Source organism: Pan troglodytes, chromosome 21, assembly GCF_028858775.2.
Source record: "Pan troglodytes isolate AG18354 chromosome 21, NHGRI_mPanTro3-v2.0_pri, whole genome shotgun sequence".
Taxonomy (NCBI): Eukaryota; Metazoa; Chordata; class Mammalia; order Primates; family Hominidae; genus Pan; species Pan troglodytes.
In genome coordinates this window covers 44474-62817 of record NC_072419.2, presented here as the reverse complement: position 1 = coordinate 62817, position 18344 = coordinate 44474, and the positions used below count along the sequence as shown (strand labels likewise).

Here is an 18344-nt window from a genome sequence, read left to right as displayed (position 1 = left end):
ACAAATGAGACTCCTTCCTTCAGAAGAGTATGAAATGAGACATTTTATAAGGGGAGGGGAAGCTGAGTTGATTTAACCATTCCAGTGTGCAGATACATTAGAAAAGAATTAAGGGATCGTAATGCTTCCACAAATGAAATATTTCAACCATGTAGCACCATCCAAGTGCCCTGTTTGGAGATAATTCTCCACAGATTTCTCCTGTTTGGCACAGTTCAGCCTTTGAGCAAAGGGCGTATTTAAATGGTCTTTACCTTGAGACATTTGCTTACATTCCAGAGTAAAAATAAGCTCTTCTTGCCACCTCTCTTTCTCTGGAGGGGAGACTGGGCAGACATGCCAGCAGCCTATTCCAGCTAGAGTCTCCTCATGTTGTATTCCTCTCCTATGGTGTGACTGTCTCACATGCAGGTAAACATCCCTGCCTCCTCATATTGCCCTGTGAGAATGGAAGGTACTTCTCTGGCTGTTGCTTTTTCCTGTCTTTCTGTATCAGGGATCTAGTGTCTTATATCAGTGTATATATATGAAATAGTGGCAAATTTACTCATTAGCTTCCAAGTAGGGTAAAATCTCAGGCCCTTCATGCTTTCTGATTTGAACTGTGCAAGGAATGGCAAATCCAAATAACTATGGGAACCAGACATGGGACATGAATTGAAAGAAGTAGGTGATATGGTTTGACTGTATGTCCCCCACTTAAATCTCTTGTTGATTTGTAATCCCCAGTGTTCGGGGCAGGACTGGTGAAAGTGATTGGATCATAGGGGTGGATTCCCCCTTGCTGTTTTCATGATAATGAGGGAGTTCTCATGAGATCTGGTTGTTTAAAAGTGTGTCGCACTTTCCCCCTTTTCCCTTCATTCTCTTCCTCCTACTCCAGCCATGTAGGAAATGCTGGCTTCCCTTTGCCTTCTGCCATGATTGTAAGTTTCCTAAGGACTCCCAAGCCATGCTTCCTGTACAGGCTGTGGAACTGTGATTCAATGAAACCTCTTTTCTTTATAGATTACCCAGTCTCACATAGTTCTTTACAGCAATGTGAAAACGAACTAATAAAGTAGGTGAAGTTTAAAATAATGAATGGCAGCTGACAACCTTGGTGTGGGTGCATAATAGGGAGGACTAGTGTCTGCAGCAGCTGAGGAGCAATGTCTTCTTGTGAGATATCCTACTTTTAAAATATTGGCAACCAATCTGACTCAAGAGCACTCATGGAGTTAAACTAAACTGTTATGGACTGGGTCCAGCCCAAGGGCCACCATTTAGTCTTCTCTATCGTAAATGGTGAGATAGTCAAGGATGGGGATGAATTTATTCCTTCCTGTTAACTGTGGAATCACTTGGCACAATGCCTAAGTAGGCACTCATTTTTCTTTTTTTAATCAAAAGTTCTCAGCAAGCTATAAGCCAGACATTAGCTAAGAAGAAATACAATATAATGCCAAAAGATCAACATAAATTTTGTTATGATTTTGTTTCCCAAAATAAGAAAAGAGATTTGGTAGACATCATATTTTTTTGTAAGTAATCATCTTATAGTTCTTGACTACTTATATATCCCAGCATTTTATTTTGTCTCTACTATTACAACAATGTTATTATTACCCATTCCTTTGCCTAGTTTCTCACACAGTTTTAATATGGCACTTATGACCCTTGTTTCATGATAAATGGTTTTCATATGTCTACTATAGTAGTTGAAAAACTCCAATTATTCTGCAGTTTTGTGTATGTGATAGAGTCAGCCACAGAGTTAGAATCATAAAATTTGTCAGGCCAAATCTGAGTTTTATTTCATAGAGATTGGTTTCAGGGTTGTGCAAACAATTGCAAAGATGATTTTAAAACCCTTTTATATTGTATCCAGCAAATAGTTCCCCCAGTATTGGCCTAAAAAGTTTGGAATTCTAAGCTGATTTTCTAAAAGCTCCCAAGAATTGTAGGTTATGTGGTTAAATATTAGATCGTACTCTGAATGTGTTTATAAGAATTTACTTAACACCTTAGGTGTTAAAATGGGCTAACAGAGAGCTTCATGTAATGCCTTTCATTCTGTTTGTGCATTTTTGATTATTGGAAAATGCAATGAAAAATAAGTGGGTATCATTAAGAAGTATAAGAGAGAGCGTAAGTATTTGTCCTCTAGGAAATTATAAGTGGATAGCAACAGAAAATTGTTCATAGCTGAATTGAAGAATAGATTGAGATTCTTGAGATTACTATATGCTGGTTATAAAATGCCACACATTAAATTAGCAATTGAGAAAAAGACATGAAAGTAATAGACACATTGATGACTTTTGGCAATAAGTATAGAATAAATGCTTTGTATTTGTTTATTGAGGTATAATTTATATGTCGATTTTATCCTGTTTAGGTGAGCAGTTCTATGAATTTCAACAAATGTACAGTTGTCTTTTGGGATTCAGAGGATCAGCTCCAGGACTGCCGCCATGTAACTAAATCAGCATATATTCAAGTCCTACACTGGAAACAAAGTGTTGGCGCTCTGTATCTTTCACAGCCACAAGTATTTTTTATTGTGTTTGATTTAAAATAAGCCACACATAAGTGGACCAAGGCAGTTCAAATTCATGTTGTTTAAGAGCCAACTGTATACAGTTGTGTAAGCAACCACTACAACCAAAATAGAGCATATCTCCACCATTCCCCCAAATCTTCCATTTCTTGATATAGTCAATCTCCTCCTTTTACACCCCCAGCTCCTGACAACACAAATCTGATTTCTTTCCCAATTGATATGGTTTGGTTCTGTGTCCCCACCCAAATCTCACCTTGAATTGTAATACTCACCATGGGTCAAGGGTGGGACCAGGTGGATATATGGGGGTGGTTTCCCCCATACTGTTCTCACAAAATCTGATGGTTTTATAAGGGGTTTCACCCTTTGCTCGGGTCTCATTCTCTCTCCTGTCACCATGTGAAGAAGGACATGTTATCTTCCCCTTCTGCCACAATTGTAAGTTTCTTGAGGCCTCCCCAGCCCTACGGAACTGTGAGTCAATTAAGCCTCTTTTCTTTGCACATTACCCAGTCTTAGGCAGTTCTTTATAGCAGCATGACAGTATTCTAATACACCAATAATTCTGACTTTTCTAAAATGGCATAAAAGGAGCTGATAAATGATACAGGCTTTTGAGTCTGGCTTCTTTCACTTTAATGCTTTTGAGGTTCACAGCTTTTGTTGCATACATCATTGTTCCTTTTTGGTGCTGAGTGGTATTCTATTGTATGAATATACTGCAATTTGCTTATCTGCTTACCAGTTGGGAGATATTTCGGTTGATTTGAGCTTTTGGAGATTATTAAGAAAGCCTGTATAAACCTTGTTAATGGATTCTTGTTTAGACACATCTTCATTTGTCTTGAATAAACAAATACCTACACGTGCATTGCCATGTCATATAAAAGTGTATGTTTAATTTTATAAGAACCTGCCAAATTAGTTGTATTAATATGGCTGTGCCATTTAGGATTCTCATCAGGAATGCATTGGAGTCCCAGTTGCTCCACATAGAATATATGCTTTTTATAAATTTTAAACTAAAATTTCTGCCTCAGATATAATGTATCTTCATATAAAATACATTATGTTTGAGACAGAAATTCTTATTTAAAGTTTATAAATTTATAATATATCTGAAAATACATTATAGTTATAAAACATACCAATTTTTAATATAATGTGTCTGAGGATACATTATATTAAAAACTGATATGTTATATTGGAATTGTGTAATATTTTACAAATACATGATGGCTAAAGTGAAAGTAAGCAGCAGGTTGAATTAATTCCATTTCTCTTATGAGTTAACGGAGGCTAAAACATGTGTTTGTATGTGAGGACAATCGTTTTTATATCATTTAAAATTTTGGTCAGTCATTCAGTTTCCTAAATACATAGAAGGATGAGTTCAGGAAAGTTGCCAGAGCCTCATTAATGTTTAAGCCTCAAAGTTCCAACGTGGTTACCAAGGCCAGTCTGTCTTTATGTGGAGCAGGTGGCAGCCCATGCAAAGAACAGCTTGGATGAGCTGGTTTACTTCATAACATTTCCAAGACGATGATAGTTCTAATATAAGTAGAATTGACCTGTACAGATAAGGCAGGTCATTTAAACTAAACTGGATTTTCAGTTGCCCTTTGAGGCACTCCGTAAGGTAGCAATGGGACTTAGGAGTAAAATTCGACTTCCCTAAAATTCCAGAATCAATACTATCTTATATACAGTGTATAATACTTGTGTTTTGATAATCTTCTATCCGTTCTCAGGGAAAAACACCATAAATGAAAGTGACGTTTTCATAATAGAGGCATTTGGGTTTATTCTTTTTGTGGTCATTTTCTTAGGACTAGTATTTTAGAATAATTTACCAAGCTTTTTTGCAAGACTAAAATATAGGGTTAAAGTAGGGTTAAACCTTAACAGTCATAACTTTGTTCCTGAAGTGTGATTATTATCAAAAACTCTTTTAAAAATGCTTTTCTTAAATATTCAAAAGAGATTGAGACTATCATACAAATGGACAATTTTAGTTTCTCAAATTGTAAGTATTGTTCATTAATTCTCAAGAATGCTAACATTTAGAGGTTAGCAAATTGAAGATATTTTGGTAAAAATTATGATTAAATTATGTATTAGAGAAAACCCAACTGTCTTCTGTCTTGGATTGTTTCTGTCTTCCCATTGGCCTTGAATGCAGATAAAAACAATATTAAAATACTTCTCATGCAACATGAAGTAAACTCCAAAGGAAAAATGCCTTGAGCAAATCACATTCTGTAACCTGTTATGGCCCTCTCTGGGTTACAGAATTTTGTCTTAAATTTTCATAAATAGCCAATTCTTTAATTTGTGACTATATAAAGACAATAAAAAGTCTTGGAACAATTGACTCCAAACACCAGAATGGAGCTATGAATGTGTATATATCCCTAAAACTGGTTTACAGCTACTTATATGTACAACAGCCTCACTCTCTGTGAAGTGGGATGTTAATATCAATTTTCTATTCCTTCTCATTAATAAGATAATGATAATCATGAGGAGTGAGGCCAAGTCAATAGTATTTATTTTTATTTACCCTACTTTCTTCTTTCTTTTGCTGTTTCTTCTAAGCAATTTGTTAGCATGTTCTGTGTTTTATTGCAGTGGGATTTACATGTATGGGTACAGGACATTAATTGGTGATTAATTTATATTTGTGCCTTTTCCCCAATTGTTCACCCAACTCTATTTTAAAAAATAAAACAGAGTACGTTTTTCTGTAGTATGTTCTTTCAAATTCTGTCTGCTAGTTTAGGTTTATTGAAAATAATTGTATGAGTTTGGACTAAACATTCTTTATACATTTTTGTTTTCTCTGCCTATAATGCCTTTCACTCTTGATGGTGGTGGGAAAAAGGATGCATTTTTATGTTTGGAGAGACTCATTGTAAAACAGCAGGACACTTCCTGTACAACACCATTAAATGTTGTTCAAACAATGTCAGGGGGACTATATTTGCCCACTAGTTCTATGCAGAAACATGTCCCAAATTAATTAATTTCCTGAGTGACAAATCAGGGAGAAAATCCTGGTGGACCTCAAGAAAGGGTAGAAAGTTGGAGAAAAGTGTTAAGAGGTTTGAGGTCAGCAATTTGACCTTTTAAAACTTTCTTTCATAAGGAGAATGTCAAAAAATAATGTTTGTGGTAACTTCAAATGAAGGATAGAGCTTGAAAAGTAAAACTTCAACTCCCACATATAACATTTGTGAGGAAAATGAAATGAAAACATATGTTCATATAATAATGGGAAAACATAATGTATTTTCTAAGTTTGAGTTTGCTAGAAGTTCTTTATTATTAAATTATGCTGGGATTCCTAGTAAGCATGCAACACATTTGCGTAAGTATTAAAATAATTCATCATGATCAATTCTTTTACAGTAAATCTCAACCCTAATCACAATCTACCGTATACTACAGTGGTTCATCTATATGTGGTATTTCATATTTTACTAAGTTTTGGTGGAACTGCAGCTCCTGCAGCAGCACAAATGTCATCTGAGTTCACTGTGATTAATGTGGCCCTGAAGGAGATCTAATCACGATTAGCCAATTTCATAAAGTGTTACAGAATCAGTGTCATGTGAGAAACATTTTAAAGCCCTTAAAACTGTATATCCTAGCAAGTAACTCTGGTAGAAAGTCTAGGAGGATGAGGAGGTTTAATTTGGGAAACAGATGACCAAGGAGGATGAGGGAACAATTATTTGCCTTCAAATACTTAAAGGACCAGAAGGGAACAACACAAATCTAGAACTAATGGCTGAAAGTTATAGGGCAGTGGATATCAATCTAATATACTGAAATTTCAAAAATGGAAACTTATCAGAAATGCAGTGAGCTCTATGGGTCTAATAGGCTCAATGAAGTATGGAGGTTTCTGTTACTAGGAGTATTCAAGGCAAGATTACCACTTCTGGAGACTACTGCAAAGTAATTTTTTAATGGCACAGAAGGTTATATTTGGGTACATTTTAAATTCCTCTTCATCCATTCCATAACTTAATTTCCTTTACCACATAAACACATTTCTTATTTTTATTTTTTATTTTATTTTTTTAGATATTGGTGGAGGCTTCAGTGGGAGATGGCTTCACTGGAGATATTGCGATTGATGATCTGTCATTTATGGACTGCACCCTCTACCCTGGTAAGAGAGAACATTTTAATTTGGGGTTATTTCTAAATCTGTTTACTTGGAAAACTTGCAAGGAAATCAATATTTCATTTCTACAAAATTTCCAACATGACCTTGCTTTTATTCTTTTTCTCGAAACTATTAACTCTGGAAAAGATTTTTTTAGATCCTTGCTAGTAATTAGCTTTAAAGTGTCAAACATAGTCAAGATGTTTGAATCACTTATGTCTATGACTTATCACATGCAAAATACTAGAAAATCATATCTGAAGTTAAAATGTAATTCCATTATATTTAAGGAGTTACAATAACCAAACCATTTGCCTTATAATTACATCACATTGGATACTTTATTAACCTCTCAGATTACCCTCGGGAGGCACTTTAAATATTTCTAACAATTGTTGTCAACCATTTCCTCACTATTTTATGGACTTATGTCTATTAAAATGACATAAATGACATATTTTCCAGATATATATCGATTTTCAAACTTTCCCCTAACTCCAGACTCATATACTCACTACCTACTCAACAGCTTAACCTGGATGTCTAGAAGGCATCTTAAAGATAATGATAGAAAATAACCTAAAATAAACACAACCCAGGCCTTGAATAGTGTTATGAGGAGAAACCCATTCTGAGAAGTGCATAGTGATCTAAGAAGACTGGATATTAAACTAATGGAGTTTGGCACTCAGACTGAGAGCTCTTAAAGTGCACGACAAGAGGGAACATGATCTCCTCCCTGGAGTGATCAGAGGCTGGGGCCCAACAACATTCTCAATTGCCGAAAACTTAACATCCATCCCTGCTCTATCATCTTAGCCTCACTGGTCTGCGGAGCACCAGCTCCATCCCATGCAGAGTCAGGGGATGGGGCTGATTCCAATATTTTCAGTTGTAGCTATGTGACACAGCTCTGATCCTACCCACCACTCAGCATCCTAACAGGATCGATTGGTGTCACCACTGTGTGTCATGGTTTTCATAGAACTCTGGAGACAGCCGAATCCCTCTCTTGAAGGCTAGTAAAACAAGAGGCAGAATTGAACATATTTACTTTTACCTCTCAATGCCTAAAAGTGAATTCCTGATTACCAGTTGCCTCTCAATCCTGCCACTCCTGTATACCTCCCTATCTCAGCAAATGACAGTTTATATCTAGCTGCTTATTCCATATTAACAAATCTGGTTTATATTAACAAATTTGGTTTAGTACCCACTCCTCATTGCCCTCACCACTTTCCCCGTGGTCCAAGCAACCAGTGTCTATGCATGGATTATTGCAATTGCTTTTTAAATAATATCTGCTCCTACCCTTGAGTGCTGTATTCTGAAAACAGCAGCCCACGTTTCTTTTCAAACTTAGATGAGATTAGGCCATTCTATTGTCAGAATCTTCCTATGACTTTCTATCTCATTCAGAGCAAACCTCAAACTAATGATAGCTTCCAAGGAATAAATGACTAACCCCTTATACCTCTTGAATTCACCTTTCACCAGTGTATATCTCATTCACTTTTTCCTACTACAAAGGTCTCTTAGCTAATACTTGAGCACTTCAGCCAATTTATGGTGTATTAGTCCATTCTCACACTGCTAATAAAGACATACCCGAGCCTGGGTAATTTATAAAGAAAGGTGATTTAACTGACTCACAGTTCTACATGGCTGTGAGGGCCTCACAATCATGGCAGAAGGTGAAGGAGGAGCAAAGTCACATCTTACAAGTTATAGGCAAAGAGAGTGTGTACAGGGTAACTCCCCTTTATAAAACTATCAAATCTTGTAAGACTTATTCACTTTCACAAGAACAGTGTAGGAAAGACCTGCCCCCGTGATTCAATTACCTCTCAATGGTTCCCTCCCATGACATTTGGGAATTATAGGAGCCATAATTCAAGATGAGATTTGGGTAGGGACACAGCCAAACCATATCATATAGTTAGGGCTTTTCCATCTGCTTTCCCCTGTTCCTGGAACAGGTTTCCCACAGATGTCTATCTGACTCCCTCCCTTACTTCCTTCTGGTCTCTGCCAGAGTTTCTTCTTCAGGGAAGCCTCCTCTGAACACAACACAACACAGTTTCTTTCTTATCTGGCATTTTCTATTTCTACTCCTGGTGTTATTTTTCTCCACATCACCTATCACCCTTATGGTTAAATTTCTATTTTCCCCCATAATGATGTTAGTTGCATGAGAGCAGGTATATCACCTCTTCACTGTTTAATCTCCAATTCCTAGAACAGTATTTGACACATACTAGTACTCAACAAATACTTGTTGGATGGATAAGTAGGTAGAGGAATGTCAATAATTTTAGGTGTTTTATATACTCTCGTTATATATTTTAGTTTAGTTTTAATATTATTGCTAAAATATTAAGTATTTCTATGTGCCAGATACTATAGTATATGTCAGTCAGCTTTTGTTGAAAGCCAAGTCTCAGTAGCTTATGACTACATTTATTTCTTGCTCTCAAGCGTGTGGGTTGGCAAAGAGAATAAGAGCAAAGAAATAGACAGACAGATAGATAGACAGACAGATCTTAATCATATCTCTGTGTAATTTTATGTAGCTCTAAGCTATGTGTCTCTGTTTCATGTGGTCCTATCTCTCTGAGACCATGGCTAAAAGACCAAGTCCCTATTTGACACATTTCATAGAGGATGGAAAAAAAAGCATATTTGAAATTTCAACTGGGACATGGTATACATCTTACTGTGTCTGTTCATGTTCATTATCCATTGATCAGATCCTAACAATGGGGCAGAGAAGTATTTTCCACCTACAGGGAGCTCAGCAGGGGTAGGGGAGATAGAAAATCTTTACAAGAAAGAGAGGTGATGTGTACGGACAATATTACAACCTGCCATTCATACATATTTTATTTTACTTAATCTTACAATGTTTTAAGAGTCTAGAAGAGTGCCTGGTCCATCATAGGTGAATAGATGTTGTACGTGGGGCAGGATTAATGCCTTTATTATACCAGTTTTATGGAGGAAATTTAAAAGGAGATAAGGTGCTCAAGGGTACCTAGCTGTAAAGTGGCAGGACACAGTCACTGCTTCTTGGAACCATAATGTTCACCACTAGTATTATAGGGCTCATCAAACACACTAAACCTGAAAGGAAGAGGCTACAATCTCCAGTTTACAGATATGAAAAATTAAAGACATAAGTAGCGTGGATGAGAATACAAAATTAAGGATTGGACTGTGATTTTACCTAAGCTGGTATGATTTCAGTGGCCAGGGCTTTCCCAACATTGCCCCCAAATCTGAGATTAGAGAGAATCACTGTGACCTCAGAGTGAGAAGAGAACAAAAAAAGAACACAGGAAAGAAACACAAGTCACCATTGAAGCTATTGTTGCCCTAATTATCCGGCTAAATCCATTCTGTGGCTCACAGTTCCCAGGGGAGGTAAAACAGCTACTAGAAGCATAGGCAGAGATGCGAAATATCAGTTACTGAGTGTTGGTCCTAATTTTCTGTTTCAAGTTTTGGAAGAAAAATAAAAAAACTTGAAAAACTGTAGGAGCTGTGTTTTTTGCAATGGCATAACAAAATAAACTATGGGTCAAAACCACAAGGCTTGTTGAATCCATAGGTTTGATAAAGGAATTTGATAAAGGAATCTTACCATAAAATGAAACAAAAATACAAATTGAGCTCTACGTAAAAAAAAAAAAAAAAAAAAAAAATGTTGCTCTTGATGCTTTCCAGTCATTTTTTTCTTCATAGCATCATGTTATCTGAAGTAAGAATCATGCTTGTAACTTCACTAAGGGGCATTGATTTCCTTTTAATATTAACTGATTATTTGTTTATAGCATTTTTCTTCTTTGGCTAATAAAACAAAGCAAAATAAATAAAAACTCAAAGTCACATACACACAAACCAGAATGTTGACCTAATCCCCAAGATGTGGGTTTCTATCTTACCTACAACTTTTATTTCATAGAAAATGACTGAGCAGTAGATTATTTTACTTTTCTTCGGTACTTCAAAATCAACCTTTTCCCCTCGTGCCTGCCTTGTAATTTTAATGAAAGCAGTGTTCTCCAGCAACCTGGGCTTGAATTTCCGCAGACATCTTTGACTTTCTTCTTAAACCTCTTCGGTTGTAAATTCCACTGACTACAACTGCAAGATATTTCTCGGACCTTCTGTTTTTTTCCATTACTGTAATTCAAGTCAGTGTTGACTTGAATGAAAAACAAATATTAGACCAAAAATGTTATTAATATTCCCCAATAGTTTTTATGCCCTTAAATTAGTTTATTTTTACTTTGTCTTAAAACATCATCATTTGCTCTTCCAAGTCTTCTCTCTCATATTCTGAGCTATAGCTTTTTTCTAATTTAATTTTCAAATCATTCTCAATTATTAATTATACCTGATTTGTTTCAATACTTTTATAATATTGTTAATTTATTTTTCCTACTTTATTAAGATATAATTGGCAAAATGGTATATAGTCAAGGTGTACAATATGATTTTTTGACATGTCTATATATTATGAAATAGTTACCACAATCAAACTATTAGTAATTGACACATCTCTAACCTCATATAGTTACCCATCCTCTGTGTGTGTGTGGTAAGAGAACTTGGCTGGGCCCGGTGGCTCATGCTTGTAATCCTAGCACTTTGGGAAGCCGAGGTGGGCAGATCACCTGAGGTCAGGAGTTCAACACCAGCCTGGTCAACATGGTGAAACGTGGTCTATACTAAAAATACAAAAGTTAGCTGGGCATGGTGGCACACACTTGTAATCCCAGCTACTTAGGAGGCTGAGGCAGGAGAATTGCTTGAAACTGGGAGGTGGAAGTTGCAGTGAGCCAAGATCATGCTACTGTACTCCAGCCTGCGCGACAGAGCAAGAGTCTGTCTCAAAAAAAAAAAAGCACTTAAGATCTACTCTCAGCAATATTCAGCTGTACAATATCTTGCTGCTGACTATAGTCACCAGAACTTATTCTTCGGATAACTGAAAATTTGTACCATCTTACCAACATATCTCCATTTCTTTCATCCCTCGACCTCTGCTAACTACCTCTCTACTCTGTTCTGTGAGTTCAACTTTTAGATTCCTCTTACATGTGCAATCATGCAGTATTTGCTTTCTGTGTCTGTCTTATTTCACTTAGTGTAATGGACATGGCATTATTCTAATTTCATAAAGACAGGATTTCTTGATTTTTTTAAAGCTGCATAATGTTCCAATGTACATATATATTAGATTTTCTTTATCCATTCATCTATCTCCATACATGTAAGTTGTTTCCCTATTGTAGCTATTGTGAATCATGCTGCAATGAACATGGGAGTTCATTGGAGTCCAGATGTCTCTTTGAAATAGTGATTTTATTGCCCCTGGATATACACCCAGAACTGGGATTGCTGGATCATGTGGATAGTTACATTTTAAATTTTTTGAGCAACCTCCATACTGTTTTTCATAATGGCTGTATCAATTTACATTCCTACCAACGGGTATAAGTGTTCCCCTTTCTCCACATCTTCACCAACACTAGCTATCTTTTAACTTTTGATAATAGACATCCTAACAGATGAGAGTCAATATCTCATTGTAGTTTTGATTTGCATTTTCCTGATCATTACTGATAATAAGTGCCTTTTCATATACCTGTTGTCTATGTCTTCTTTGGAAAAAAATGTCTATTCAGGTATTTTGCCCCTCTTAAAATTGGATTATTTGTTGTTGTTTTTTGTTTTGTTTGTTTTTGCTGTTGAGTTGTATAAGTTTCTTACGTAGTTTGATATTAACTCCTTATTGGTTATATGGTTTGGAAATACTTTCTCTTGTTGTGATTTTTGTACATGATGTAAGATAAGAGCCCAATTTCATTTTGCTTTGCATGTAGATATCCATTTCTTTAACACCACTTATTGAAGAGATTATTTTTTCCCATTGCATATTCTTGTCACTTTTTTTATTGATTACTTGACTTTATATGTGTGGGCTTATTTCTGTGCTTTCTATTATGATCCATTGGTCCATGTTTCTGCTTTTATGCAAGTACCATGATGTTGTGATTACTACAGCATTGTAATATAATTTGAAATCGGGAAGTATGATGCCATCAGTTTATTTCTTCTTGTTCAAAATTGCTTTAGCTATTTGGAATCTTTTGTAGTTCTCTATGAATTTTTGTCTTAGAGACAAAGATTTGAGGATCTTAGAGGAAAAGCTTTTAACTTTTTACCATTGAGTGTGATGTTAACTTTGGGCTTGTACAGGGGTTCGCTTTTACCCACATCCTCCCAATACTTGTTAAAAGTTTTAAGACTGTTACTGTATTAAGGAGCATTTCTTCTATTCCTAATTTGTTTGGAGTTTTTATCATGAAAGGCTGTTAAATATTGTCAAATGCCTTTTCTACATTTTTTGACGTGATCATAAGATTTTAAGCCTTCATTCTGTTAATGTAATGTATCACATTTATAAATTTTCATATGTTGAACCACCTTTATGTCCCAGGGATAAATTCCACTTGGTCATAATATATGATCCTTTTACACTGTTATTGAAATCAGCTTGCTAGTATTTTGTTGAGGATTTGCGTCTATATTCATCAGTCATATTGGCCTGTAATTTTCTTTCCTTGTAGTCTCCTTTTCTGGCTTGGAATCAGGCTGAATTTTTTTTTTTACTTTTTCTTTTTTTTTTTTTTTTTTTGAGACGGAGTCTTGCTCTGTCGCCCAGGCTAGAGTGCAGTGGCATGATCTTGGCTCACTGCAAGCTCCGCCTCCCAGGTTCACGCCTTTCTCCAGCCTCACCCTCCCAAGTAGCTGGGAGTACAGGCGCCCACCACCATGCCCAGCTAATTTTTTGTACTTTTCGTGGATCCGGGGTTTCACTGTGTTAGCCAGGATGGTCTCGATCTCCTGGCCTCGTTATCCGCCTGCCTCGGCCTCTCAAAGTGCTGGGATTACAGGCGTGAGCCACCACGCCCAGCCCAGGCTGATCTTAAAAAATGAGTTTGAAAGTGTTTCTTCCTCTTCAGTTTTTGGAGGAGTTTGATAAGGATTGGTTTGAATTCTTTAAATGTTTGGTGGAATTTAGCAGTGAATCCATAAGGCCCTGGACTTTTCTTTGGTGGGAGATTTTTGGTTAATTATTCAATCTCATTACTCATAATTCATCTGTTTAGATTTTTTTATTTCTTGTTGATTCCATCTTGGTAGGTTGTATGTTTGTAGGAATTTATCCATTTCTTTAATGCTATTCAATTTCTTGGAGTATAATTGTTCATAGCAGTCTCGTATGATCCTTTGTATTTCTGTGGCTTCAGTTGTAATGTCTATTTCTGATTTTATTTATTTGGGTCTTCTGTTTTTTTATCTAAATGGTTGTTAATTTTATCTTTTCAAAAAATTAATTTTCAGTTTCATTGATCTTTTTATTTTTTTTCTTCATTGTAATTATTTTTGCTCTGATCTTTATTAGTTCCTTCTTTCTATTAACTTGGAGCTTAGTTTGTTCTTTTTCAAGTTCCTTGAGGTATAAAGATAGATTGCTTATTTGAGTTTTTTATTTCTGATTTTTTTTTATTTTTTAGGTATTCAGTACTATAAACTTTCCTCTTAGAACTGCTATTGCTGTATCCCATAAGTTTTGGTATGTTGTGTTTCCATTTTCATTTATCTCAGATTTTTTATTTCATTTTGATTTCTTCTTTGACCTACTGGTTTTTAAGGAGTGTGTTGTTTTAATTGCCATGTTTGTGAATTTTCCAACTTTTCTCCTGTCAGTGATTTCTAGTTTCATACCATTGTGGTTAGAAAAGATGCTGGATATGACTTCAAACTTCCTAATTTGTTAATGCTTGTTTTGTGAACTAACATATTATCTATCCTGGGGAATGTTCTGTGTGCTCTTGAGAAGGTGTATTCTGCTGCTGTTGAATGAAATGTTTTGTATATGACTGTTAGGTCAATTTCCTCTAAAGTATCATTTAAGTTCAATGTTTCTTAATTGATTTTCTGTCTATATGATCTATCCATTGTTGGAAGTGGGATATTGAAGTCCTTTACTATTATTGTTTTGCTGTCTCTTTCTCCCCTCAGATTTATTAATATTTGCTATACATTTGGGTTCTCTCATATTGAGTACATATATTTATAATTATTATATCCTCTTGATTAATTGCTATATATTTATATAATGACTTTTTTTCTCTTTTTACCATTTTTTGCTTAAAGTATATTTTGTCTTACGTAAGTCTAGCTTCCTGTGCTCTTTTCTGGTTTGCATTTGCATGAAATGTGTTTTTTGTTCTTTCAGTTTTAGTATGTCTGTGTCCTCAAAGTGGAAGTGAGACTCTTGTACGCAGCACACTATTGGATATATATTTTTTTAATCTGTTAAGACATTCTATGTCTTTTTGTTGTAGAATGTAATTCTCTTACATTTAAAGTAATTATTAATAGGTAAGGACTTACTATTGCCATTTAAAAAATTCCTTCCTAGCTGTTTTGTAGATCTTTTGTTTCTTTCTCTCTTGCTATCTTCCATTGTGATTTGATGATTTTTCTGTAGTGGTATGCTTTGATAGCTTTCTCTTTACCTTTTGTGTATTTACTATAGGTTTTTGCTATGTGTTTAAATAAGGCTTACAAAAACCAGCTTATACTTACAACAATTCATTTTAAGCTGATAAAAACTTTATTTTAATTCCATACAAAAATCCTACACGTCTTCCCACCCCAACATTTATGTTTTTAATTTCACAATTTACATCTTTTTATATTTATAATATTTAAAAATAATTCTAAATTCAGAATACAGAATACACACTAGTACTGTAATGATAATATGTAAATCACTTATAATTCTAAACACTAAAAGATAAATGTTATTAAAAATAACTATAGCATCAGTAATTTGTTAATGGATATGCAATATGTAAATAAATTCCTATTTTTAATCTAATCCATTAGGCAAAATTAATTACATTTCTAGTAGGAACTTAGCCATGTAATACATTTCTACAGTTCTTTGCATAGCTGTAAAATGATGTTGTCTATTACCTGAGGAGACCACGGTGAGGAATGATGACAAAGTTAAAGATTTCCTTATATCTTGAATCAGATCTTCAGTTTAGATTAAGAATTGCTCTGAGACATTTATATTAAAAAGTGTGTATCTCAAAGGAAGTATTTGCTTTTCATTATTCTTTCTGTCCTTCATTAGAAAGGCCAGAATTATATTTTCTTCAGCTGAGCATATATGACAGGAATTTTCTTTCTTGCACCAAGGATTAATGGTGAGATAGCTAGTTTATTTAGAAAAATAAAACACTGACTACATCACAAAATACTGTCTGCAAATTGAAATATAATTTATGTGCTCTTTATTCTCTTTTAAATTTTCAGATTTCAGCATGCACATTAGAATTGTTAGTTACTAAAATTATTAGTTATTACAATTTAAGTATTATATGAATATCCATGTTTACATTATTATTAGTATTTTGTTTTCCCCAGGAACTAAAGCAGTGGCACATTGTACAATTGATGATGCCTTCAAATTGATAAAATATGATGACTATTTTAAGGACGCTTAACATAATTTTTATGATGTCCTCCCCCACCCCTCAGACATTAAATGTGTTGTTTTGTCGTTGTTGAACTGGGTTGATTACATTTTTGGCATCCCTTCTCGTTAGCTTCAATGTCTCACCAGCTTTATTTACAAATGGTGTTTAAGTCTTCCTTTATTCTGCAGAGATGAATGTTTGTTTCAGTGTGGATCAAAAAGCAAGGGGAACAGGGTAAATACTATTGGCTTTACTTTTAAGATATCACCTGCAGCTTTTCATCTTCTAATACGCTGTTTGGCGTGTTCATTATATTTGTCTCCGAATAATAAATTACATGAAAGCACTGTGTTTTTAAATATGCCTTTCTTTTGTATTTTTCTAAAGGAGGAGTAGACTCAGAAGAAAATACCAGATTATTGGAAAGTTTTGCAGTTTAAGATTTCAGGGGAAAAATAAAGAAATTTGAGCCTTGGTGATTGCAATCTTAAATATTCTGGTTTTAGCTTCTTTGGTGTAGTCTGTAAATTGATTTAGCATATATATAGGGAAAAAAATTTGGCCAAAGTCTGCGATATGTTCAATTAACAGTTTTATTGTGTTCTTAGAAAATAAAATTGAACAAATTATTCACTTAACTTATTTTAAAGTTAAAACTTTTACATTGTTTCACATTCTCTCTTAATTGAGAGAAATGCTAAATGTTAAACATGGAGAAGGTTGTCTAAATGGTTAGTTCACAGCTTGGAAATTTTCCATCTGCTACTTCAGTCATTTGTAGTCACATTCAAATATAGTAGAATGCCTGTAAAGAAGGAAAATGTCATTGAATCTTTGTTATAAAGCAGAAGTATTTCAAAAATTGCTGATTGGCTACCGGAGACAGAAAAAAAAAAAGCACTGCATAGTTTGTGGCAAACAGCTATAACACAGTTGTTATAATAGTATCCAAAGAATAGCTATGCTTTCATAAAACCTTTTCACCTGGAAAGTATATCTAACACAGACACTTCCATAAAATCATACTAAACATAGTTCTTTCAGCTTGTGAGTATAACTCCAATTTATTGTACTAAGTGAAATAGAAGAAATGTATGATATTCCCCAAAAGCTATAGATATTTAAACATTTTAAATTTTCTAAAGAGACTGTTTAAGCTTCAAATACGCTTTTACATTTTTATATTAAATATATTTCTTAACTCAAAAAGTCACAGGGAAAACATGCGTTGTTAGCTACAGATAGATATAAAGTACAATGATTCATATTAGTCAAGCAATTCATTCAGTAATCATATGTCTAAAGTTGGTAATAATTTATCAAGGACTAGAGATGTTAAAATGTTGTTTTTATTTGCTTAATTATCAGTGTGGGAATGGCTGTAGGGAGGGAAGTCTAGTATAAAACAAGTTGGAAAATCTATTTTACCAGAGAGAATATATTAATGTAGCCTGAAGTTTGTCATATTTGTTACAGTGAAGTTACAGAGCGAGGAGTTAGATCACTGAGTCCATTTGGAGCCTGAGACATCTACTTATGAAATCTTCCACACGACAGATGTGCAGGTAGTTTGGTTCCCCTGTGGCTCAGAGATGTGGAAGAAGATCAGATCAAACCAGACTAATCTCTGCTTCTTAGTGAGTGCAAACTTCAGTCATATGCATTTCATCTTTTCAATTTTTGTTTCATCTGCAAAGATTTTAATGTTCTTTGTTTAAAGAGACTTAAATCTATCATTGCTACCAACTTTAGCCTTATTCTAAGCAATTATAGGCCAACAAAACCCTATAAGCTTTGTAATAAGTTGAATATTTGCCCCACTCCACAATGCATATCTTGAAACCTTAATCCCCATTGAGATGGTATTTGGAAGTGGGGCCTTTGAGAGGTAATTTGGAGTAGATTAGGTCATGAGGATGAGGTTCTCATAATGGGATTAGTGCTCTTACAAAAAGAGGATGAGACAGGAGCTCTCATGCGCTCTCTCGCTCTCTTGCTCTCTCTTTCTATATACTGCATAGTCATTTCTAGCATCACCTAAGTTAAGAGTGTG

At 34.9% G+C, this 18344-nt stretch overlaps 1 protein-coding gene across 1 annotated transcript in view; it reads left to right on the top strand.

The window, feature by feature from the left end:
- LOC129138155 (MAM and LDL-receptor class A domain-containing protein 1-like) overlaps positions 1-18344 on the top strand; it is a 52077-nt gene that overhangs the window by 21868 nt on the left and 11865 nt on the right. The window contains exon 2 of the mRNA XM_054674356.2: positions 6638-6725. Within this exon, the coding sequence (XP_054530331.1) occupies positions 6638-6725 (88 nt within the window). The remainder of the gene's footprint in view (positions 1-6637; positions 6726-18344) is intronic.